At 46.6% G+C, this 26,101-nt stretch overlaps 1 protein-coding gene across 1 annotated transcript; it reads left to right on the top strand.

Moving 5' to 3' along the window:
* Positions 1–2,115: 2,115 nt before the first annotated feature.
* Positions 2,116–14,354, top strand: SLC2A10 (solute carrier family 2 member 10). The gene is made up of 5 exons (XM_024204444.3): positions 2,116–2,506; positions 7,970–9,352; positions 11,522–11,644; positions 12,506–12,641; positions 13,902–14,354. Exons 1-5 carry the CDS (start codon positions 2,503–2,505, stop codon positions 13,996–13,998), a joined length of 1,743 nt encoding a protein of 580 aa, XP_024060212.2. The 5' UTR covers positions 2,116–2,502; the 3' UTR covers positions 13,999–14,354.
* Positions 14,355–26,101: the final 11,747 nt, after the last annotated feature.

The raw sequence follows: 26,101 nt of genomic DNA, 5'->3' as shown, positions 1-26,101 counted from the left end.
GAAGTTCTTTTTATTTTCCTTCTGTTTTTTTGAGCCTTTAGGATTCACGATTTCAATATTTACTCCACAACCATAAAGGTTAAAAACTTCCTTTTAAGAAAGAGAAAGCTGAGATTCTTTCTAGTCACATGAGTCCAGGAACCTATGACTTTAAAGGGGGGAAATTGTAAACCCCGCAGTTAAATCATGAGATTTGGCAGTACTGGATTCCTCGGGAGCAGAGACTTAATGTATTTTTTCCTGAAAAAGAGCTGGGTATCATCATGGTTTTCTGAATAAAAAGGTTGCTTTTTAAATATTTATCTAGAATTCCCTGTTAAGGTAAATAATGCCTGAGATTATTAACATTGAAATAATCTTTACAATCAAATGTATTTTTCATTAGTTATCCAACTTGTTTGCTTTTGTAGTCCTCTCATTTTGGGGGGGATGAAACTTGGCTAGTTAGTTTCACTTTTTATAGTTACTTTCATGTTCTGGCTCTCATGCACAAGCCTAATACTCTATGGTTTGAGCTTATAGCACTGAGGGGAAGTGTTTTCATGGGATTAAAATAATCATGAAAACACATATTGGATTTTGTAAAACCCCATGTTTAAAGATTGGGTTTATTTGTTTTGGTTTTGGATGTGTGAGTTTAGGCCCTGATTCAAGGAACCAGTGGCTTATGTCCCATTGTCTTCGCTACATTCACTTTATGTACATGCTTAAGTGCTTTGCTGAGCAGAGATGAATTTAAGCTTATGCTTAAACCTAAACACTACTGAAGTACTTTGCCTAATGGGGCCTTGACATTGACAGCCCTTGACATTGAAATCTTCCTTATCTCTGTCCTGCTGGATTGTTTTTTGTAATATACACCTCTACCCTGATATAACGCTACCCAATATAACACGAATTCTGATATATCGCAGTAAAGCAGTGCTCCAGGGGGGCGGGGCTGCGCACTCCAGCGGATCAAAGCAAGTTCAATATAACGTGGTAAGATTTTTTGGCTCCCAAGGACAGCGTTATATCGAGGTAGAGCTGTACACCCCTTTCCAACCCAAAGCAGGACCAAAGAACCATCAGTTGCCAATCTCTTCTGGTTATTCCACTTGCACTGGTTACTTGCATTGGTTTTAAAGCAGTCCTCTAGAAGCAAAGGCTTCCTGCCAGAGCTATCCAGACCCCCTGCAATCAGCAGTGAAGCATTTCACATGCACTGCTAAAATGATATATAGCATATACTATATTTAGGGCTGAGGTTTGGTGTAGATCTGTAATTCCAGCAGAAAGTCTTACTTTGGCCCTGGATCCATGCATTTAGAACAATTAGAAATGCACCAATAAAAGCTGAGCTTCAGAACCTGAGCATTTAAGTCAGGGGTCATGATACATTCAGCAGGAGCACTAGAAAACTTGCACGGTCGGGTGTTATTAACTCTTCTGGTTTATTTCTCATCTATCAATTCTATAACATCACCAGTGTACTAGGGCCTTTACAGAGGGCTGTGAAGAAAAGATCCAGGTCCCAAGGACCTTATAAATACAATCCCAGAGGTAGAGGAACAGTGAGGATGCGCCATGCGCTTTGCAAGGGTTTGTGTTTTTGTTTGTGATGAGGGACAGTTTAAATCTCCTTCATAATATTCATAATTGTCACAGCTTGATTACACTGCGCCCCACACACCCAGAAACACCCCCACCCCCGCCCCATTATTCTTAGGGAACAAGGGAGGGCCGGGTTCATGCATGAGATTTAAGCTGCCTCCTTGGAACTCACTTTGCAGAAATCCTTCATCGCAAAAGGAAGAGGATCAACAATAATTCCCTGCAACGCAGTCGGAGTGTGTGTTCAGCGCTGGAAGAGACAGGGCATACCCCATTACAGGGGCGGGAGGGGTACAGAGCGAGCTCTTGGGAGCTCTGCCGACTGCTGCTCGCTCCGGGCTCTGCACAGCCACCAAGCCCTTGGCGAGGCAGCTGTCCCCGGGCCGGGGAACCAGGACTACAACCCCCAGGCTCCGCCGTCCCAGCTGCAATAGGCAGGGCTGTAGCAACGTGGCGCTGTACAGCAGCACCCCCGGGTTCATCGCCGCCGGGCGCTAGGGGGGCTGGCGGGGAAAGGAAAGTTTCTGGGGCGGGAGTTTCTGGAGGGTTTCGAGCCGGGTCGTGGCAGGCAAGGCGTGCCCAAGCCTGGGGCACCCAGCCAGAGCGGGGGGCACCCCGCCCCCAGTCCCGCCCCAGGAGAGAAGAGCGCAGGACTTTAGCGTCTGGCTGCCCGGGGATCCTGAATGTGGATCCCCGGTCCAGGGTCGGGGAGCCCCGCTCCTCTCCGGGTCTGGTTCAGGGCCCCCCTGCTCAGGGCTGCTGCTGCAGCGGGGGCGGATCCCCCCCAGGCACAGATGATCCGAGGGACCTGAATCAGTCGGTTTGGGTTTTACTGCCCACTCCCTGCTGGACTGTCCCGGGCTGTTTGGAAACAAACTTGAGCCGAACTCCCCGGCCTCTCGCATCGCCATGGGTAAGTGCCATGCCCGCCCGGCGCTGGGCTGGGGGCGCAGCGGGGGTTGCGGGGCTGGCTGGCTCCAGGCGGAATCCAGGGGGCCGGGCTGGGGGTTGCTTTGTCACTCGCCTGTGCTGGTGATCCCGCTTTGCTGCTGCTTCTCTCCCAGCCCCAGTGACCTCCCCCCCACCCGGATTTCACAGCCCGCCTGGGGGAGGGGAATGGTTTAAGCCTTTAAGGAATGGTGCTTCCTGGCAGGATCTGTGGGGGTGGAGGAGAGATGGATCTGTGGGTGATTTGTCCTGTCTCACACACACACACACACACCCGCCCCGCCAGGGAGTTTTGGTGCTGTGAAGGAGGCTGGGTTGGATTCACACATACACAGCCCGGAGGAGGGATTCCTGCTACCTAATCCATAACAGGGGCAGTGAGGGCAGCTTCCCCCCCTCTCCGAGCTGGAGGGTTCAGATTCCGTGGCCCTCTCAGCCCTTGGGCTCTCTGCTGAGGCTGCCACCGGTTGGAGCTGGTGGTTTTTATAAGATGGAGACCTTTCAACCCATGTCCCAGAGTTCATGGGATATCAGGCTTGATGTTAAGTGAACTGTTACTGATTACTCCAAATTCTTCCTTCATTACAACATTACCACTGATTTCCTAGAGTCCTCTCCTTTCCCTCTGGTATAGTAGCCGAGAACCACTGTCATTCATTCTCCGCTGGCTAATTTAGATTTCAGTTAATCTCCATACCACTCTCACAGCCAACTCTAGCACACCGGTCTCCGTTTTCAATAGAGGCTAGTGATTTTGGGGGGCTGCTAGTTTTGGGTGCCAACTTCACACACCTTAAAAGGGCTTGATTTTTTTCAGAGGGTGGGTGCTGAGCACTTTTTGAAAATCAAGCTCCTGTGGGTGTATCTAGGCACACCCAAAACCAGAGACATCCAAAATCATTAGCCCCCTTTGAATATAGAAGTCACATTTTGTTTTGTATTGGCAAGTTACAGACCACTTTTAAGGCTCTGTAGAGCCAGAACTCTATAGTCAGGCATGAGCATGTGGGGTGCTGTATCCCATGGGGCTGAATTGTAGCTGTGTCTTTTTATTATTGCTAACTGCTTGTGGACAGGAAGCACCAGACCAGAAGTCTTATGAAAACATAGCTAACAGAAAGGAGCCGAAAAACACGATGAAATTTTCACACACAGAAAAAGTTGAAATTTTCAAACTGATTTTTGACAAAATTTTGAATTTAGAAATCTTTTTACCAAATCTCGTAGCAAACTTTATAGGCCAACTCTGTGCCCCAGCCCATTAATGCCACTTTGGTGATATGACGGGGAGGAAACAGCTCCTGGGGAACTCCCAGTGAAAGATAATTCCCCAGCCATTGAACCAAGCAGCTGGAACACTCTCTGCCAGCCTTCAATGTGCACGGAGCATGGCCAGTATTTGGGGCACTGGCATCTCACACTGTGACCTAGCACACCCATAGGGGGGCTTTGCAGCCAGAGCATCAGTTAAAGCTGCTCAGAGGCGCTGATTTTTGCCAGAAGCCACTGCTTGCCCTTAGAATACAAGGAGCACAAAAAGTGGCTTAAAGCCAACTTTGTCCCCAGCCCCATTTCCTGGGCTGAGTGGAGGAACAGAACAGCTGAGAAAGAGAAGCAGTTATTCAACTTTTTGTTAAAGGAAGTTGCATTGATGAGAGTGTTGGTACTGGTCTTATGCAAATAATGTCTTTAGTGGTACAAAAGTCAGTTTCTCTGAATCCTGGCACCACCAACTACTATTCTAGACCTGAGCCGAGTGCACACTTGACAGAGAGGCATTGGTGAGACCCACCAAACTTTTTCCCCTTGTGACATTAAGTAAAGATTCAAGAGAAGAGTGCAAATGTGAAAGCCAAGTGCAGGGACACATGTGATTGAGCCCCCATGACAGCATTGGAATTGACTGAATAGCAAGCTGGATTTAAATCAAAGGTCATAAATCGTTAGTGCCCACAAAGATAATGAGAAGTACAGTAGAATGGCCCTGTCCCCTTTCTGTTCTTATTGAGCAAATATTGTTTCTAATTATCTATATTACATGTGTGCAAGAAGTGATTTAAGTGTAGGTAACTGCATGGAGGGTGGTTTTTGGCATGTGTCATGAGTGACATAATGAATACAAATGGCACGACAAAACGCTACAGAATAAATACAAATGTAAATATAGCCTGTACTGAGAAATAACCTTTACTGCATACTGTAATTAGAAGCTAAATATAGACACTTCCTGTAAAGCACAGACTGCAAAACATCTTATAAAGCTCTAGTTGAGGAAACTTTTCCATATTTCAGTGGGTGTTTCCATAATTTTTTTCCAATAGTCTATTTAAAATAACAGTATTTTAAATTAAAGCAAAACTAGTAACAAAGCATCAGTGTCACATGCTGGAAAACAGCATATTACAGAACAAACTCATGCCTGCAGCTCAACATTTAGGAGAAATAGGTCATTTGGAGTGGTGAACATTATCTGTACGATTATCATTGGTGTTGCCCAAATACCCCAATCAGGTTTCGGGCCTCATTGTGCTAGATATTGTACAAACACAGATGAAGTGACAGTCCCTTGCCCAGAGAACTTAAGGATTTTGTCACAAAGAAATATGCAGAGCCCAAGCCTGGCCAGGAGAAGTAATTCTCTATTACAAGCCAATATTTTTTAACACCACTGCCCAGTTCATCCTTATTTTCCACTTATCAGGTTCTCTCACAATAGTTTTTTCCTTTTCTAGTAACTCCCATCAAAGCTCTCAAAGCACTTTACAAATACTAATTAAGTCCCACAAACACCTCTTTCAGGCAGGTAGCTCTGTATTATTATCCCTATTGTACAAAAATGGAAAAATGAGGCACAAAAAAGTTAAGTGACTTGCCCAAGGTCACGTGTCACATCAGAGATACAAGCAGAAATAGAATGAAGGGGTTCTAATTTCTGCTACCATTGGAGAACACTCCTGCCCTAATTTAACTCTAATAGGCTATCTATAAAGGGCTGGTATCCTGTGTGGGGCATTAGACCTAAATGATGAGACTGAGGCCCCAGGATTTTGTGGCAGGGACCTAGGGATTATATGGCATGGCCAAGCACTCTACTCCTAACTGCCCACCACTAGTCTAGTCCAAACCAGTTAGTATTCTTTGTGTATCTGATTTATTCTGATATTAAATTCAGGGCTTGTCTAGATACAGAAGTTGCACCAGTTGAATTTAAATCTGGTTAGTTAAACCGGTGCAACTTTTGTGTATGATCTCTCTTATATTGTCTTCTTGCTGGTTTTATTGGTTTAACTTGCTCCTGTACATTTACCCACGCAGGTGAAACTGATATAAACCCAGTTTAAACCGACATAAGAGAGTACACGTATAGAGTCATATCAGTTTAATTAAATCAGTGTAAAATCATGCCTTTAATTAAAATGGTGCAACTTTGTGGGTAGACCACATGAGAGAGAGTCTGCTTTCACTGAAGTCAGTGAGAAAGCTCCCAGTCAGGCCAGGATTTTACCCCAGGCCTCAGTTTATTTTGTGCTGCCCCACTGTTTTATTTTCAGTATGGTTCAACTGCCTGTACTGACCATACTTACCAGTCTGGTAGAAATTTTCAGGGCAGAGCTGGAGGCTTTCAGCATCCAGGAAAGTGTGGGGAGTGGCTTTAGTTCCCACGGAACAGCTGAGGCCTTTGGTAGGGGGATAGGATGCACTTCCTCTTAGCCTCCCCCTTTTGGTCAGAGGTAGAGGTGGTTTTAAATCAGGGGGTAAGAGGGATTGAGCCACCACCCCAGCAACACCTTGACAGCAAGGTAGCTGTATGCCCCTACAGGCACTCCCAACATCTTCCATTGCATTCAGCAATGAAAAACAAGCTCTATGTTCCTGCTAAAATACTCAGCAGTGAAAGAGTTAATGCTGAAGTTTAAATCGTCCTCAGACTTAAATTAAGGTGACTGGAGCATTTCACACCTCTCAGAGCACACACCACCAACCTGGTTTTGCATTCCCTTTGGCTTTCTCGTAGTGATAAGGGCTAGGAGACTTCTTTTTAGCTAATGAGATTCTGGAGCATAACTGTGCTGCAATTTCAAAATAATCCACACTCATGCAGCAATTTACCTGCACACACATAATCATGCAATGCACAGGGGCCTGGCTATATGATACCACTTATCTGGTGAGGAGACATTAAAGGGAAGTCCTTGAGATCTCTGCCTCTGTTATTAGCATTAGTAAAGGGACTTAAAAATGGAGATGGTCAGAGGAAAGAAAGGGGACACAAAATCGGTTAGTTTAATATTTTCTACTCCTATTACCTCAGCGAGTCCTGTCTCCCTGCCCAGGCTCAGATGGAGGGCCAGAGACACAACACGAGGGAAACAAGTGAAATAATGGTGCAGGAAGCTGTAAATAAAGGCAATCAATTGTGTTAGCATAACACTGTCTAGAACCTCAGTATCCTGACCTAGGATTTCTGATGGAAATAATTTACCACACTAAAAGTCAGATACAGTAAAGTCAGATCTTGGAATGGGGAAGTTTGGATCTAAAATATTGGACATCCCTTGTAATGAAAAGATGATCGTAGGACAAGGAGGAAGGATCTTCTTAGGAAGTCGAGTTTATGCTGGACTTTAGGGGAATGGAATACATTTTCCCCAGGGAGGCCTGACCATTGCAGAGAATTAAGGAGGGATTAGGTAAGACGTTAGAGGGAATGCGGTAATGAGCAGCAAAGGGTTCACAGGATGGCCCAAGTGGTCCTTTCTGGCTCTCTGGTGTCAGAGTTAACAGGCAGGGGTGTCAGTATTCAGCACATAGAGACAGTAACTTGCTCCTCTGATGATTTATTTGTGAAATTCCTAGGTGGTGAAAAGAACCCGCACAGATGCTTCTAAGCTACAAACTGGGGACTAGAGCATCAGAATGGTAACACAACCCACAGAAAAGTACAGAAAGGAGAAAACTACATCCCCTGGCTGGGAAGTTGTTGAACACACAGAATAGTTTGGACAGTCTAAGGGGGAATTACCCTGGCTTGTCCACTATAAATCACTGACTTCCAGTTACATCTCAGTCTTAACTGTGTTCACATTCACACACCAGGCCCACATTTTCAGAACTGTGAGCACAAATATGTGCGCCCCTTTCCATGACTAAACTGCATGCACAGTTGTGACGACTGAATGCACACTCATTGTAATTCCATAAATACATACCCAGAGAGATGCTTGGTTGTTTATAGGCATGATTACCACAAGTGTACACCCAATTGTTGTAATTGTTTGTGTAACTTAGGTGCGCAAATGTGCATGCTGAAAACCTGGGCCTCCTTTTATCAGAACAGCTTTTTCCATTTTGTGTAACTAGATAGTTTTCATTATAAAGCCAGCAGAGTGAATCTTTGAAATCCCACTGTTGCTTGCTTGCTTTCCAGGTCGTGCATTGCTGGTCCTCCTGTTGCCTGCAACAGTCTCTCTCCTGGGTGGGTTAATGTTCGGATATGAGCTGGGGATTATCTCTGGTGCCTTACTGCAACTGCAGATGGACTTCCACCTCAGCTGCTTTGAACAGGAAATCCTTGTGAGTTCCCTGCTCATTGGGGCTCTCCTTGCCTCTTTGGTTGGTGGGATCCTCATTGACCGTCACGGAAGGAGGAGGGCGATACTGGTCAGCAACCTAATCTTGTTGTGTGGCAGCCTCATTCTAACATTGGCAGGGTCACTTATTTGGCTGGTATTTGGACGTATGACTGTAGGGTTTGCAATCTCTGTGTCGTCCATGGCATGCTGCATCTATGTCTCCGAAATGGTGGCTGCTCATCAGCGAGGGCTGCTGGTGTCTCTCTATGAAGCTGGCATCACCGTGGGCATCTTACTTTCATATGCGCTGAACTACATCTTCTCAGACATGACTGAGGGATGGAGATACATGTTTGGATTGGCTCTTGCACCGACTGTCATACAGTTTCTCAGTATCCTGCTCCTCCCGGCTAAGCCTGTTGTATTAAACCTATGGGACTGTGACTCTCATAAGGGCCTCATTCAACTGCAGAACAATGAAGATGGAGAGGAAGCAAAGCCAGAGCCATGTAAGGAGAAGCATTATTCCTTTCTTGACCTTTTCAGGTCTAGAGACAACATGAAAAGCAGGACTCTGGTTGGCCTGGGTTTGGTGCTCTTTCAGCAGTTCACCGGGCAACCTAATGTCCTGTGCTATGCTTCCAAAATCTTCCGCTCCGTGGGATTTCAGAATGATTCATCTGCTGTCCTGGCTTCTGTAGGGCTCGGGGTGATGAAGGTGATCGCAACATTAGTTGCAATGGTTTTTGCAGATAAGGCCGGCAGAAGGGTATTATTGATTGCTGGGTGTGTGGTGATGTCTGTCTCCGTCACTGCTATTGGCCTCACCAGCTGGACTGTTCCATTGGATAAGGCCAGAGACTGTAAGACTGCCACAGAGCCCAATGCTTCGTACACCATAGCACAACATCCCATACAGCCAGTATCCTCCCAACCAGCTGTGTTGTACATCCCACGGACTTCAGCTGCTGGTGAAAGTCAACTGAGTCCCGGTTTTGCTCTTACCAGACCAGAGGGTCTTACAAAAGACTTTGACAGCACTAGAAACAGAGAGATTATTACAGAGTCTTCCCGCACTCAGAAAATGGACCTGCCAAATCAGTCCAATGAAGAGACGGTGCAAAACACAAGCTCTCCTTTCAGTGATACTCCCAATAGGGAACATATGGTTTTAAATTGGATTACTTTGCTGAGCATGATGGCCTTTGTGAGCGCATTCTCAATTGGATTTGGACCAAGTAAGTATGGAGTTTATACATGCTCTGTCTGCCATAACCCATAGTATAAAACCATGACTGAGCGTCACACTCTGGAAACATTTGCTATACACCTGCTTTACAAGGCAGCTGAGGGTCCTGCAACTGAAAAAATATCCCACACTCATGCCTACCTGAATGAATTCATACCGCTCCAGCCCTGCAGACTGGAGGTCTGGTACAGCATCAGTGTAAAGTTCCCATACATATTACCTCTGAGTTATTTTTTTTATAGCTTTTTCTGTGGTGTTCATCACTGTAGAAACTGGGCACCTCACAAACATTGAGCTGATCTTCACAACGCCCCTGAGAGGCAGGGGGGAATTATTAACCCCATTTTACAGATGGTAAACTGAGGCACAGAGGGACTAAGTGACTTGCCAAAGGTCATGCATGAGGTCAGTGGCAGAGCTGAGAGTAGACTCCATATATCCTGAGTCCCAGTCAAGTGCAGCCTTCCCTTCTTCCTTACTCTAGCTGGCAGGTCCATCTCTAGGCTTTAAAATATATTTGGAAAACTCACAGCACATAATAAGAGAAGTAAGCATTGGCTTGAAGCTACATCTGGAATTTCATGTGTTTTTTAAATAGTTACTGTTCACTGTCCAAAATGCCAGTATACATCAGTGCCTCACAATACAATTTTTGGTCCCTGGGTCTGCATGGCCCTATCGACCTTCAGCATCTCTTCTGAGAGTCATTACTGCCAACTGGGGTGTAGACACCCATCCACTAGGAACTGAAGTGAGATTATCAACTCATTTCACAGGTGTTACCAGTCACTTGCCACCTGGCAATGGCTTTTAGTCATAACTCGCCTGGACCATATTTGATAGGTAATCCGCAGTTGAAAGCACACCCAACCTATCCTCATTCCAGCTGCCTTTTATTTTAGGCAATGAAAGCTGTATTATACTTGCCTAAATAGATATTTTGAATAATTTAAAAATTGAATCATTTTTGCTTTTTATTTATTGTTATTTATAGTTACCCCTTTGAAAGTATCCCACTAACATCTGCTCCTTGACTGAATTCCTTGCATGAACACCCAGATTTGTTACTGCGGGGCTGCTTGTGAGTGCTAGCATGCTGGCATTTATTTATTCTGTTTTCAGTAATACTGAAGTTTTTATTGGGGGGAAAAGGAAACCACATCTAATGAAGTTAAAAAGATCTAAGTAAAAAGACAGTAGGTCCATGGTAGGCCTCATAAACTTGACAGCATCCCTTTAAGTTGTTTATGCCATCACATACGGTTTCACAAAATACTGAATTATTTCTGGAACATACCTAGATTATATACTGAAAGGTCCTGCACTCTGTGACAGGTAGTGTGGTCCCTTGGAGATTAGGAGAACTGAATTATATTCCCAGCTCTGCCACATACTTACTGTGCAACCTTGGGTAAGTCAGTTAACCTCTCGGTGCCTCGGTTTCCCCATCTGCAAATCTGAGCTAATACTACTTATCCACCTGTGTAAAGCACTGAGCTCCATGGCCAAAAAGCACAGTGTAGGGGCCCAGTACTTATTATTATTTTATAATGCAATGCATGTAATAGAAACAGCTGCCTAGAATCCTGTAAAATAGACACACGACTGGGTAAGTGTTAGGTGTGATGCTCCAAGACTGAGCTGCATACGTCCCACCAAGTCTAAAGGGAGCAGCCATCCCTGCTCATCTTTCTGGAAATGGCCGCCCTGCGCATGAGAGACCCCTCACTGTGTGTACTGTTCCCATCTCTACCAGGGGTGTCTCTGGTTTTAGACAAAATGTAGCTCTGTCCCCTGCCTTTATCCTGCTGTTTAGAACTGAGCCTGTTTATGTCCCAAATGTAGCTTCGGGTAACTGGGTTTTTAGGAGCTTTTCTGCAGATTCCTCCTGGGTCCCTCTCCCTGGGCCTTTGCATGTAGTTTGTCTCTGTATTTGTATTTTTTTCCTCCACAAAATAGTAAAGGTGGGATTTTAAAAAACTCTCAGCCTTGGCACTCTCCTGTTGAAGTCAGTTGAAGCTTTAACATTGAATTCAGTGGGTGCAGAGATAGGCCAGTGCTAAGCCCCTGGTAAAATCCAGCCTTAAAACTTTCCCACACCCTTTCACACTAAAGTTGCCTAAAGATGCTGTTGTCTCTCCTTCTTTCCTCTCTGCAGTGACATGGCTGGTCCTCAGTGAGATCTATCCTGCTGGAATAAGAGGAAGGGCCTTTTCCTTCTGCAACAGCTTTAACTGGGCTGCTAATTTACTGATCAGCCTCTCGTTCCTTGATCTCATTGGTATGTATAGTCCACATTTTCCTGTTTGCCTTTCTAAATGCAGTCCAAGCACTCTTCAGTTCTCTACTGTCGGGCTACTAGAATCAGCCAGGCTGCCAATGTCCCTACTGGCCACAGGATGCCGTGTGGGGATTGGGTATCATTTCGGGCTACTAGTGGTTAGGTACTAGAATGGACACAACCCATGTGTGAAGAACTCACTCTGTGTGTAACTCTGTAGTCAAGCCTTGAACTGGGACCCTCCTATACTACCAGGTGAGACAAAAGGGCACCATTCCTTGGCCACTCTGATAGGAGCCAGGCTGATTTTATCTCTGCTAGAAGTGGCTCCCTGCAGCTTCTGTGTCATCCATGGTGATAAAAACACCATCGCTTTTGCTTAATTCTTTCACATTCGGTTATTTTGTGATGTGGGCAATGGAAATGTTGTACTGGCCGAGTGCAGCGAATCTGAATCAGTCTGGAAAGCACCAAGCTTGCAACTTTTGGAACCCCTTGCTCTTCAACTTGTCTTGCCAGCAGCGCTGTCTGATGCACTAGACTGAGAAAATCATCAGGTACTGCCTGGCCTCTGGAGCCGAGGTTAATCCCTGCTCCTTACACAGCTCTGGCAGGCAGAGACCGGGATGTCAGTACTTCAGAGTTCTGGAGTTGGGAGCTGTCTTTCTCATAGGCTGATTCACAATCCGGGCCGTGTGTGTTTCGCTGCTATGTTTTACAGGCTTCTCTAAGTACAATGGCCCCACAGAACACAACTGATGTTTGGTCAAGATACCAACTTGCTTCATATGCCAAAAGACATTCAGTGCAAATGGTGTTATCTCTTGTTAACCCTTCACTCTTTCGAACTTGTTTCTGTAGATGCCATAGGCTTGTCATGGATGTTTCTTCTCTATGGAGTAGTGGGAGTGGCAGCTGTTATATTTATTTATCTTTTTGTTCCGGAAACGAAAGGACAGTCTCTAGAGGAGATAGACCAGCAGTTCTCAGGGAAACGGTACGTATGCTGTGGTGCTGGCTCTTTTCTAGGTCAAAGGGTCCTACCCTATGACTTTAGTAGGGGGTCTTTGTAAAGTACACAAAGGATCAGGCCCCCAGTTATTCATCCGAAAAACAACTGATCTGTGTTACTAAGGGCATGTCTACACTACAGAATTATGTTGACCTAAGTTATGTCGTCATACAGCCGCCTCAGTAGTTAAATCACTTTTGCATGTCCACACTATGCTCCTTGTGTTGGAAGTGCATGTCCTCACTGGGAGCGCTTGCGCCAATTTAACTGTCAGTGTGGGGCATTATGGGATGGTTTCTGAAAGCCGTTAACAGTAGATATAAGCTACACAGTGTGTACACTGACACTGCATCAACCTAACTACATCGTGAAGGTCTAGGTATTAAGTCAGCGTAGTGGGGCGGTTACGCCGGTGGGAGCAAACTTTTAGTGTAGCCACTTCCATAGTTAGGTTGACGCAAGGCAGCTTATGTAGGCCAGGCCTCAATTCTGAATGAGATCATCCACACAGATGTTTAATGCAGTTTAACCAATCCAATTTAAATTCACACCTCCAATTAGTTTGGATTAACTTTCCTGAGTATTCCTGTATAGTCAAGTCCTTAGATTGATAACTAGTCAGCAAAATGTCTGTGAATGAATCACTAAAAATCTTAATCATCTCATCAGTGGCGAGGAAGATTGATTTGTGCCATTTATTTATTTGTACTTGATTCATTCCGGAGAATGAGTCTAGACTGGACAGTTTCACGTTCTTATTCTCAGACACTATTACAGTTGCGACAGGTCAGGGCTGAGGTGCATTAACAGACCCGGGGGTAATTGGAGAGAAAATTGCAGGGGTTGCTGCATGTCAGCACTGAGGTGCACTCTTAGCCATGCTATGTGGGGAGCCCAGGATTGGACTAGGGAGCATCACAGATCAGAATTGAAGGGCATTGCAGGAGATGCAGAGGAAGGACTTTAGCTTGCCATTTACACCCTCCTTATAAATTAGTAGAGTCATGGATTTGTAAGGCCAGGAGGGACCATCTAGTCTGTCCTCCAGTATAACACAGGCCATGGCTTTTCACCCAGTACTTCCTGCATCAAGCCCATAACTTCTGGTTGAGCTAGAGCATGTCTTTTAGGAAGATGCCAAGGAGGGATTCTGTGCCCACCATGAGGTGAGAGGGGAAGAAAAGTAAACACTAAAACACTGATAACAGCAGCTGCTCCTAGCTGACCTTAGTCACTGTCCGGCAGGTTGTTGAAAGGAAACACGTTCAGGCGAAGATTTGGAAGAAGGGGAAACTTTGCACATGCTCAGTACCAAAGGGTGGAGCACTCCAGCGCATCCTGAAACAAACCACCTGTAGCGAGTGTCACTGTCAGGAAACAAATAGGGTCTGTGACAACAAGAGATTTATTCTGGATACCTTCAACATAAGGCAGTCACTGGCTCGAAGGAAAAGCCCTGGCACAATAAGCCAGCGCGCTGAACTCATTGCAGTGCCTTGAATCTTGAGACACGGATGTTAGCAATACTGTAGATTGTGTCCCTATATATATGTGCTATATGTATAGACAATAGCATTCTGGACTCTGAAGAGGGACCCTCTCATTGCTTTGGTATCTTTTATTATTTCAGAGGTTGGAACCTCCCACTGTTTGTTGAATTTCTGTTTTTTTGTATTTGAGAAATAAAGCACAACTTATGCCAAGAAGTCCGGATTCTGTCTCCTGCACTATCTGTGTGCAGAATATTTATTGTCCTGGTTAAGAGACCTGCTTGCTTCATTACTGATGCACAGGCAGTTCCATGAGCAAGTCAAAGATTTAACAGTTTGTATTATATATTCTTAGTTTTTTAACTTTTGAGCAGTGCTATAGAGTCTGTCAGGTAATAAACAGTCTAAATAATTGCCCTGACTGAACAGAGATAACTATGCAGCCAATGCTAGTCCACAGGGCTATGGGGCAATATTTTCCAAAACATAGGGGCCAAATGTTCTAAGTAGCCCTCCTCCTAACTGATTCCACAAGATTTTCACCTACAGAAATGGGTATTTGTTTGCACACCTCCTGGGTGTGGTGTTCTGTCCCATCTAGTGGCACCGAGACCACTTAGAGAGAGAAAAGAAATGAGTCTGCTCTACAGCCTTAGCTAACAGCCAGTTGGCTTTTAGCTCATGTGGTGGAGGTTCATGCACTAAGCTCCAGAGGTCCCTGGTTTGATCCCACCCGACAACGACCAGGGTCTGTCAGCGTTACACACATTTCCCCATTTTGCACACACAGAGGCTCTTTTGCATGCACGGACACGGGTTTTGCTTGCACAAAAGGTTGTGGGTGTGCAGTTTTCAGGCACTTTTTTGAAAATTTGGCCCCAAATTCTTTTTTTGCTTGTTCATTTTATGCATAATTTTCTAAAATGAGCCCTTCTCAAATAGTCTCCTAAGCACATGTATGTCATTCAAAACGACACCATTAATTGATACCACAATCACCTCCTCAGGCAAAAGCCTGTGACTTGGGCTCTGTTGGAGCAAGGGAGGAAGCAAGTCCCAAGTTTCAGTGCTGAAAATGAAAACCACTAGGCAGCTCCATAGTGACTAAAGTATTGGTACCATCTGCCAATTGTTTGGCAGCCTATATGAAATGAGTTTGATGGGTCTCAGTGCAGCTGCCAGTGGAGAGGTGGCCACAACAGCAAAACTGCCAGTGCAGTTGCTGCTCCTCTCCGGAGAGAGGGGAAGGGTCACATGGGCCATAGTAAATAACCTCCTCTCCTACCTCTAGCTGGAATTCCTTCATTGATTGTACCATTCCCCTTCCCCAAGTGACCTCCCTTGTCAATAGGAACGCTTCATTATTTCTGACTTTCACATCCTCTTTTCATCTTGTGTTGATCAGAAAGTAATTTCAGCCCTTACACTGCCCAGTGGGGGACGTAGTTCAGTGATGACACTTCAGTTCACTTTCCTTTGCTCTGTCAGCATCATTAATAGACGGCTAACAGGAAGCAAGTCTCGATGCCATCAGCATTACTGCAGAAGCAGAACAAGTGCAGAGAGTTCTGAAATACGCCTTTGCTCCATAGCAGAGCTCCACCCCGGGGAACTGTAGGCTCTGACTCCAGCCTCAGTGTCTCTTTCTGATTAATCATTCATGCAGTCACTTTCTCCCCATTTGACATAGTGAGGCGCCGTGGCCTTGTCACTCGAAGTCCCTCATTCAAATCCATCCCGAAAGCCCACTTCTCTCACCGTGCCTGCCAGAGACTAGCTGGCTAATACCATGAGTGTGGAGTTACTGGGGATCATCCATCCATCTCTTTGCTGACAAAACCTCACCCCCACTCTGTATTATAAATATTTTGTACTATCAAGACAAAGCCCATCACTATCAGGGTTCCTGGCTCATTTGCATGCCATGCCCCTTCCCGAAGCCTCCATCCCAGTGTCTGCCTGCTACTGTTCTAGGTATTAATTCTTTGGGGGCAGGGAGTGGGCCTTATCTTCTGTTTGGGAAGCATCTAGCATGCTGAAGTGCTAATGAAGACAAACTAATCATCCTCCATTAAAGCCATCGCAAAGTAGGACAGAAGCAGGGTCTCCCAGCAACCGTGATCCTCCTGAACTCAAAGGCTTTGGAGGATAGAGTCTTCCCAGCGAGAACATCTCCCCATAACCAGGCGTGGAACTAGGGACTTTATTTTCCAAAACTGTCGAGTGCAGCTGGTCAGATAATGGTTATAGATATCTGCTGCTCTTCCTTAGAGTCCCTCCTACACTACACACACACCTGTGTCCTAGAGCCCCTATTACCAATGTGAGCTCCAGTTACCACACACAGCCTCTGATGAGTCATGGAAAGGGAATGTCTTTCACTGAGTCTCTGGGCTGGGATTACAAGGGGTTTGTGGGGAGGGATGACACACTGTTTTACTTGGGAAGCCACCACCTTGATTTCATGTACAATGTGATGTACCAAAATCACTGTAATGACTTTGCAGTGCAGACAAAGGGGAATAGGAATCTTCCCTGTGGCACAGAAAAAAATGGGCATAAAGTACTGGGATGTCAGGAGACTTGCTCAAATGCCTCCTTTTCAGTCATCATTCCCCATGGTACAAACACAGCCGCAGGTCCTGTGCGCTCGTTAGGCTTTCATATTTTTAAAATGTTTATTCTGACACAATGAACAGGTGACACTGCCAGCCGTGCAGGGCATGTCTTGTCTTCTAAACTGACTGCATTTGCCTAGCATAGATGGGAAGGGTAGCCCAGTGGTTAAAAAACTAGCCTGAGAATCGGGAGAGAGAGGTTCAAGTTTGTGGCTCTGGCACTGATTTCCTATATGACCATTGTCCCTGTGCCTCATTTTCCACATGTGTAGAATGGGGATAATTTTTCCCTGTCTCTGCAGGGTGTTGTGAGGTTAAACTCATTGAAGTCCAGCATGGCTCATTTCCTTTTAGCTCTGAGATATGGCTCCACTAGAGAGCTTACCGTGGTGCAGCTGCAAGCTCTCTAGTGTAGCTGCTGTAAACCGATGGAAGAGAGCTCTCCCATCGACTTAATCCACCCCCAATGAGCCGGCAGCAGCCGACAAAGCGCTGTCCACACCAGCGCTTAGGTCAGTGTAACTTATGTTGCTCAGGCGGGTGACTTATTCACACCCCGAATGACATAAGTTATACCGACATAAATGGTAGTGTAGACAGCCTTAGACACAACTGAGACATCAACCATCTCTTCTGCTCCACCAACAACAGCAGACTTGGTTGTCTGTTTGTTCACTATTCCAACCAGCACCTGTCTGTTTTCTCCCATACCACTCTGTGTTCATGGGAGGAGGTCACTATAAACATCTGGGAAGCCACCACACTGGTTCTTCCAAACTGCTTCGACCTCTGCCGTGACACCTACAAAACGCTTGATGATGTTTTAGGCAGCTGGAGTGCACAGACAGCAGCTTATTGCTCTAGCCAAAACGGTCTCTACCTTAGAATATCAAGGTTGGAAGGGACCTCAGGAGATCATCTAGTCCAACCGCCTGCTCAAAGCAGGACCAATCCCCAGACAGATTTTTGCCCCAGATCCCTAAGTGGCTGCCTCAAGGATTGAACTCACAACCCTGGGTTTAGCAGAGCAATGCTCAAACCACTGAGCTATCCCTCCCCCCTTGCACTACCTCCACTCCAGCTGTTTGTTGTATTCACCAGTTGTCTCTCATTTTATACTCAGATGGGGGAAGGGACTATCCTTAAATGGGCGTACAACACATAACAGTGTGGCCCTGATCAGTGGCCCCTAGGAACTACCATAATATAAATAATATCTGACAGGCACTTACTCAAAAGATGCCGTAGATTGAGTCCTCCTTAGGGAATGGGTAATATTGGATTGGCCCTGTCCCATGACATTATCTTCAGGATAACCTCTGAGGAAGGACTGCTAAAGCCCAGGAACTGGAAAAGGTGACTCATACCCGCCCCCCACAGGAGCACATCACATTCTAACACTGCTACTGGGTGGGCCTGAGCAATGTGCACCACAGTGATTTATCCCAGGCAATGCTGCCTCCTAAAGAGATTCTGAGCAGGGAACAGGAAAATGTCATGTGCCGCATGGTCACAAAGAGACCTATTGCCCTTCTCTGGAAGGTAAATGAGTCTGTGTTGCGATAGTTGGAGCATCATCACCTCGGCGCTGTGATTAGCACATGCGGGTCTGGAAGTCTGAGAACTCTGACCCAGTCCAGTGCATGATGGGCAAGGAGGAAGGTTGGGGTACAGAAGAGGGGCTTTTCACTGCTATAATTATAAATTCAAGAGACCTTCACCACCCATGGTGGGAAGATGGGTGCTTAGTGGGCATTATAAAGGGAAGAGGAGAAGGATCTCAGGTAAATCACAAAGCCCTATTCGTGGTAGATTTTGCATGGGGTAGCAAAGAATTCAGAGGTGAAGGGGTAAAGGTTGGAGTTAAACAGGAAAAATACAAACTACCCTACTGCGAACCTGGGGGTGATTTGCCAATGGCACTTTGCTGCCTTTTCAGCAGGGTCTTGGGGCCTACAAGGATCACATAACACAGCTGGACACACGTAACTATTTCTTTGCACCTCCAGACCCCTCAGCAACACTCTGGAGAAAGCCTCCAGAGTGCAGCACCTAGGTAGTTGTGCAATGCTGCACCTGCATGGGAAATGGCTCTGTGTAGACCTGTTACCTCCTCCAATCTAATACTGTTTAGGGAGCGGAGCTGCACCCACTTCAGCCAGGCCATGCGTAGCCAAGTCCACAGTTTGGTCAACAGTTCCCCAAAGGAAGCAGCTCTCCTGTGTGTCTTACCTGAGGGGAATAAAGTGCATTATTTACTTTCTACCACTAGATAGAGCCCTGGTATTGGGATAAACCCTTTCTGTTTGTCCTGGAGGCAACATTATACTCTGGTTTGCTTTGTCCATTCTCGCACTGGTGCTAGGGTTTCTCAGGACACATTTTTTGGTGGCCTCAGAGTACGGCCACCAACTCTTGCTGGTGGTCACTCACACTTTTTCCTAAAATACTTAATTAGCTTTAGGAAAAACAAATAAATATGCACATATACATGTTCCAAATCATACTTTATTTATTGCTAGCTACTAAGTCTGTTGTGAAAAGTGATATTAACAAACATACAAGTATCACTTTTCACAGCAGACTTACTCAGACTTGGCAAGCCTGGGGACAAATTAAGTCCTGGATGGGGGGTTGGTGGAGGCAGCATGAGGCTGGAGCCTGAAGCCTCAGGGCCAGGGCCTGGGGACGGAGCACGAAGCCATGCAGACAGAGCCTGCCGCCCTGCCACCCCAGGGCTGAAGCTCAAAGCCTGAGCCCCATCGCCCTTGGGAAGATGGGGAACTCCCTGGCTGCCTGCTCCTCCAGCATTGTGCCCCTAGTGTCTCTAGAGGGGGGCAGGGCCCAACCCCTGCTGGCGGCCCCAGCAACCAACACCAAGGCGGTGCATCCAGGAGCAACGGGGGGCTACTTCCCCGCCCCATCAAAGGCTAGGAGGTTGCGGCCACAAGAAAAGCCTCTGGTGGCCGCATGAGGCCACGGTGGCCGCATTTGAGAAACGCTGTGCTAACTGCTTCATCTGTGTTTAGCTTTATTTTTCTTGCAGATAAGTTACAATTGGACTGGTCCATCACACAGTGACAGGGCACCAGTGAAAAACGTCAACCAGCCCCAACCAGAAAGCCAGTGCTCTTCCCATTCTGACCAGGGATCGAGTCTGTCTCCGGCAGAGCCAGAATGGGTCAAGCCCTAAAACCAGAGGACACTTGCTCCTTGATCCCCTTTTCTGTCTCCTCATTCGTTGTGCTCAGTGTAGCCGAGTGGGGAAAGTTGCCAATTGTAAATTTCTATGAAAAATGAGGTGGGCGGCAGGGAATTGGCAACATTTTGACCAGCTCTAGCAATTAATGGCCATGAACCTGAATGCCATATTGTTGGGAAGAAGGAATTATTTATTGTGAAAGTGAGAGTCTGCTGTAGAATAAGGGACAAGGATTTGGCTCCTGCCCCTGTGAACTCTGTGCTGAGGACCAGCTCCTGCTGCCTCTGAGCTCTGTCCTGGGACTCCTAGTCCAACTCCTACCTCCGTAGGGTAGTGAAATTAGAGCGGATGCTGTGGTTTTATCCTTCAATTGATTAATAAGCAATAACTCAGCTCACTTCCCCTCCAGCTCCTTTATAGGAGGGAGCCGGAGCAGAAAATGATTTTCTGTATTAGCAGAAAGGAACTGAAGCGTTTCCAGGATATGCCAAACTAGTTTCCTCCATAATCTTCTACCTAGACAAACGGGTCCCCGCTCTAAATTTGTGGCCTATTAGCACAAACGCAGGCTGTTTTTCTTCCCCTCTCTGCTGAGGCAAAGACCTTTTAAGACTGGGGGATACAGAAATGCTTGAGGTTGTGATAAATCTTTAGTGGGGTTTTGCTTCCTTTACTTTCACAATATTTTCTTTAGTTTCCTAGCCAAATATTTCCTAAGGAAAGATTTCTGACTTCCTTTGCACTGCAGCTCAACATCTGTCCACTTCAGGGGCTGAAGTAATACACTGTTAAGGGGGTTTTGATGTCAAGCCAAATCCCCTCATGGGAACGACTTGTGAGGTTTTAACAGCCTGCCCACCCCATCTTCACCCCCAAACAATCCCTCGTTTGCTCTCCTCACTTGTGCTATCATTTCTTTTTTCCCATTGCATGGACAGGGATGCCTCTGCTATGAGCTTTCATAGCATAGTGCAAGCACCAGCTGTCTGGATGTGTGTGTATGATCCCAGTCTAAGAAGCAGTGCTCAGATAATCTGGGTGCCCATCCAGCAGTGAGGGTGATGGGTAAATAGTCTCCCTTCCCCCAGAGGTCACTGCTCGATAAAATTTAGGTAGTGAGAATTCTGCCAGGCCACTCACAGCTAACACCTGCTTGTCCAAACTGGCAAGAGAGAATTTAACAAAGGTCTGCCAAAGAGGAAGGGATGAAAGGGTCCTCTGGAATGATTTAAGGGGAGGACACTGCTATTGGACAGCATGGATGCCACCAGGAATATGGCTGTTTGAGGTTGTGTCCTGCTAGGAAAAAGCCATTAAGGTGTGGGTTGTCATGGGGGATTATAGGGAACACGAGTCAAATGGATAAAAGCTCTGGAGATCCACACCTGAGCTTTATGGGCCACAGTTCCAAATGGGCAGGCTCTCTGCTGAGGACACAATCTGCATCTGCAAGATTTGCACTGCCATTTTATGCCTGCATGTCTGGCTACCTCTCACTACCTGAGTGTGGGTGAAAAGCAGCTGCATGGTACTCTGACATGCTTCTCACAATTTGCTTGTGGGGCACAAATATGTGGATGTAAATTGCACCCGCTAGAGGAGAATCCAGGACTCAGGCTGATTTCAGAGGTGAGGGCCACAGTTAGGGTGACCAGATGTCCCAATTTTATAGGGACAGTCCCGATATTCAGGGCTTTGTCTTATATAGGGCCCTATTACCTCCCCACCCCCGTCCCGATTTTTCACACTTGCTATCTGGTCACCCTAGCCACAGTCATCCATGGTAAACCCGGTACAACTCCAGCGGAGTCTCTGTACTAGAATTCCCCAGTGGCTCACTCTCTGGTGTACATTATATGTGGGGTGCAAATGGGCCTAGAAGTGGGGAAATAGCATAACTTGTACTGATTTGGCATCAGTTGGGAGGATGCAAGTTCTAGGATGAAAGGGCCATGTGAGGTGTAGCAAGAAAAACAGCAAGTGGCGGGTGTGTGTAAATTTAAGTAGATTTGAAGTCAGTGGAGTAAATCAGGGATTAATTGAACCTGTTCTCTCACTCGCTCTCTATAAATAAATGGAGATATACCTATCTGATAGAACTGGAAGGGACTCCAGAAGGTCATCAACTCCAGCCCTGTGCCTTCACTAGCAGTGACCAAGTACTGATTTGGCCCCAGATTCTTAAGTGGCCCCCTCAAGGATTGAACTCATAACCCTGGGTTTAGCAGGCCAAGGCTCAAACCACTGAACTATCCCTCCCCCCTGGGCTGATGAACAGGCAGTTGCTTGTGTCTATCATTTATGTCCAGGAAAGTGACATGCAGCCCTTGACAGTTTCCCGCGCGATCTGGGCAACCCATCTTGAAGCCATTGTGCTCCTTGTCTGACGAGGCTGGGCTATGGCAGTGGAGGAGAGGGTGAGATGTGCCTGTCTCATGTGGAGGGGTAAAGCTTGTAAGTGACATTGGATCTTTCTGATCTTGCCTGTGATTTTGCAGACATGGATCGTGGGGCCAACTAAGAGTTGGGGGAAACATTGCTCAGGATTGCAGGGATTTTGGTCCCATTTTCTGAACACAGGATCTGGCAGCAGATGCTCCCATTCAAACCCACAATAGCAGGCGACACAGAAAGGCGACTTAATGAAGGTTTCCAATTAAATCCCTCTGGCTTCCCAGGTGCAGGCAGGGCCGGCTCCAGGCACCAGCCCCCCAAGCTTGTGCTTGGGGCGGCACCTGGAGGGGGGCGGCGCGGCGCTCCGGCCGCCGGGGAGAGTGGGGCCACGGCCGGGCTCGCCGCATTCCCCCCGGAGCTCTGGCCGCCCTCCCCCCCCCACCGCAGGGGGGGGGCGGCCAGGTGTAGCGGCACCCCCATCCCTCTTGATTCGCAACCCCATGGACAGGCGGTAGCAAGTTAACAAACTGTTTCACAAACTGTCACGTTGCATGGCAAAAACCGCACCCAGTTGCAAAACGGGAGGGTTGCGTTTCGTGCTGTTATACCGCGGCTTTTTTGCCTGGGGCGGCAAAAAAGCCAGAGCCGGCCCTGGGTGCAGGGATTCTGGGAGGAGCGCTATGCATTTGTCATCCTGCTCTCTAGGACGGCAGTCATTTAGCACTAGCCAGACCGGCTGTGTGCATCCTGCATGTTACAAGAGCAGCAACTCAGAGACCCTGGAGGTGGGGGTCTTGTAGGCTGCAGCACTAACGGGTGAACCTAGTGCAGAATCTGCCCCTGGCTAGGCTACTGGGAGCAGCACTGAGCTGGCTGCAGCTGGGTCACTCTTTGCACATCTTACAAAGGGAAGGCACAGCCATCAGACCAAAGGAGACTCTCCTGCTTCCACTTCCAAGCAAACTAGACATGAAAGAACAGGGAGAGAACTAACAATGATCATCGAACCACTCCAAGAACTCCAGGATGCTCAGGATGATCCGGTCTGCACTGTACAGTCTGCAGCACATTCTTGCTACCATGGGGAGGAGCTCCAGGGCTTTTCAAACTGCACTGAACAAAACCATCCCACAGCTTTCAAGTCCCTGAGATGTTCTTCCAGCTCAACGCACTGTACATCTAATCATGCCTGAAGCTACTGCCCTAGCGTCTGGATCACAAACATGGACATTGACAGCGAGATTGCCATGGCAGAGTGGGTTGGAGGGATATCCTGCTTGTGTATACATAACTGATAACAAGAAGATCAGTCTGCCCCATGGATTTGCTGGATGCTACTGAGTGACATGAATAAAGGATTGGTGACAATTGGAAAGGTCCAAATTAGTTCTAAAGCCATTGCAGAGCTAGAGAAGAAATAAAAGGATTTTTATTTCATTAGAAACTTTCTAACCACTTGTAAAGTGCCCAGGAATGTTTTGATCACCATCCATGAAGGGGCAGATTTCCAAAGAAGATAGCTGTGCAACTGTGCATTTGTTCACACTGTTACTATGACTGCACACACACACGTGACCAGAACTGGCCATTTACATAGGCAAATACCCAATTGGTACATCGAATCATTGGAACTATGTGATCCATTTTAGTTATGCTTGGCTTAAATGCACTATTTATTAATGAATTTTTAAAAGACTGTTGAGAGGGCAGAGTATTTGGTGGGTGCTTTTTTTCATGTAGAATAGTAAAAATCCAAATAAATACATGGAAATAAGTAAGTGTAACCCTGAATTTGTTTGTTAACCCTGTCCAAACCAACCTCAGAAACAGGCCCAGAATCCTGAAGGTGGAAATGTAAAGCTTCGAGGGGCAGAGGAACTTGGCACCCCTGCTGTGTCCTGGAGCCATAATTGTGGTAAGGCTGTCTAGGTGTCTGCAGTACTGGTAAGTATAGTAAAGGGTCTCATAATCCCCGTCACAGTTACCTATCCACTGTACGAAATAAAACTGGGAATGGGGGATACGTGTCATTCTTGTGTGTCTGAAGGCAGCACCCCAGGGATCAGCTCCTACTTGATCACTGCATGGTGAGTACAGGCTCTAGGCCCCCACTCCAGGATGGAAGGAGCAGGGACAAATGAAATATGATAACTGGAAAAAATATGAACCGGAAGATGAGATGTTTAATACACTCCAGATCCAGCACAACACCCGGAGCTGCACAAAAACCACTCCTCGTTCTGGAACGAAGATACTATCCCACTCTAAGGAGAATCTAATATACAGAGTGTGTGTCGTCATGTGTTATGTTACCCTTGTCTGACTTTAGGCATTGTACACATCATACTGTTTTCTAGCAGGGGAGCCTAACCCTGAAAGCCAGCATGAAGGAATGGGCTCTGCTTCTCCTGGCTGTCTCCCTCCCTTCCTGTGCTCTCTGGTTGTGTTTCTCAGCCACTCCTTCCAGGAGAAGCAGATCTGAGCTCTCTGTGTATGTCAGCAACAAGCTGGAGTGAGCCAGTCTACATTTGCACACTGCAGCTCCTGCTAGGGTTCCTGTGTTTGATATCTTTGGCTTGCATCCTTGTACTTCCTGTCTCTATCTAGCCTTCTCGCTATTGCTTCTGCCTTTGGCTTCAGCACTTCCAGCCTTCAAACTCTTTGCCTCAGCTTATTAAATTGACAGAAGGAGGGATGCTGTCATTTTTAATCAGAGGGGCCATTTGGTTCCTCCTGTCCTCTCTTTAAGCATTTTAGTGCCTGCTAAATTACACCTTACGGCAACACGCCACATCGTTCTGTGGCTCCCATTGTCCATGCTGGATTGTATGTTAAAGAGCAAGAAACATGCTGGGGGGGGGGGGGGAAAGAGGGGGCTGCCCACTTCCCAAACACCAGCAGGCGGAAGGTTTGTAAAGCGAGCTGTTCTGGCTGCTGCCAGCTAAAGATCAGACACTAGACTTTCCTGCCGCTCTTACACAACACACAAGATCCCTCTGACTTCAGTGGGAGTTACACGCACAAAAGTACTAGGCAACCTAGAGTCCATCATTGTGTCATTGGACTCAGTGGGTCAAATTCTGCCTTGACACAAGCAAGCACAATTCTTGTCAACTTCAGTAGGAGAGCCTTCCGCTTATGTTCTTGCTGGATTTGATCCACTAAATAGGCATGCTTCCATCCTGAGCTGGTCCCAGCTGGGTATCACCTCCCCTTGGCTAAGCTGATAGGAGCTGCATTCAGTGGGTCCCAGTTGGAAGTCATTTCCCCTTGTTTGATTTAATAGGAGCCATACTGAACTAGTCCCAGCTGGGAATCATTCCTGCCAGACTCACAGAACCCAATCTCAACAGTCCTAGCAACACACTGACCAACCTGGGCTAGTAGATGGGAATGAAGTTTGAAGAACTTCCACTTTGACCTCTTTGCAGTGGAGAGTAAGAGAAATCAGAGACTTCCATTAAATGAGGGGGTTAGGAACAACCTATCACTGAAATGTACTACTAGGCCTGAATATGCAACATGGGCACAGTTTAAAATACTGTTTAAAAGAAGCTCATCTATGCTGATGAGGCAGTTGGTATTGTAGAGCAACATGCAATCTCCAAGAGCGGCCATGCTGGCAAAGTCACAGGGGCACAAGAGGAATCTGGGATTCAGGCTCATCTGCAACATTCTTTTTCACGTCATTATTATTAATAATTATTATTATTTTAATAGCAACACAAATTAACCTCCAAA

Source organism: Terrapene carolina, unplaced genomic scaffold (assembly GCF_002925995.2).
Source record: "Terrapene carolina triunguis isolate 2854851 unplaced genomic scaffold, T_m_triunguis-2.0 Scaffold130, whole genome shotgun sequence".
NCBI lineage: Eukaryota > Metazoa > Chordata > Testudines > Emydidae > Terrapene > Terrapene triunguis.
The sequence above is the reverse complement of the archived record's forward strand: the minus strand, read 5'-3'. Positions and strand labels throughout refer to the sequence as shown.

Coding starts and splice junctions, on each gene's coding strand:
- SLC2A10 (XM_024204444.3), top strand. Junction 11,645..12,505: donor CTCGTTCCTTGATCTCATTG/GTATGTATAGTC, acceptor TTGTTTCTGTAG/ATGCCATAGGCTTGTCATGG. Junction 12,642..13,901: donor CAGCAGTTCTCAGGGAAACG/GTACGTATGCTG, acceptor ACTGTCCGGCAG/GTTGTTGAAAGGAAACACGT.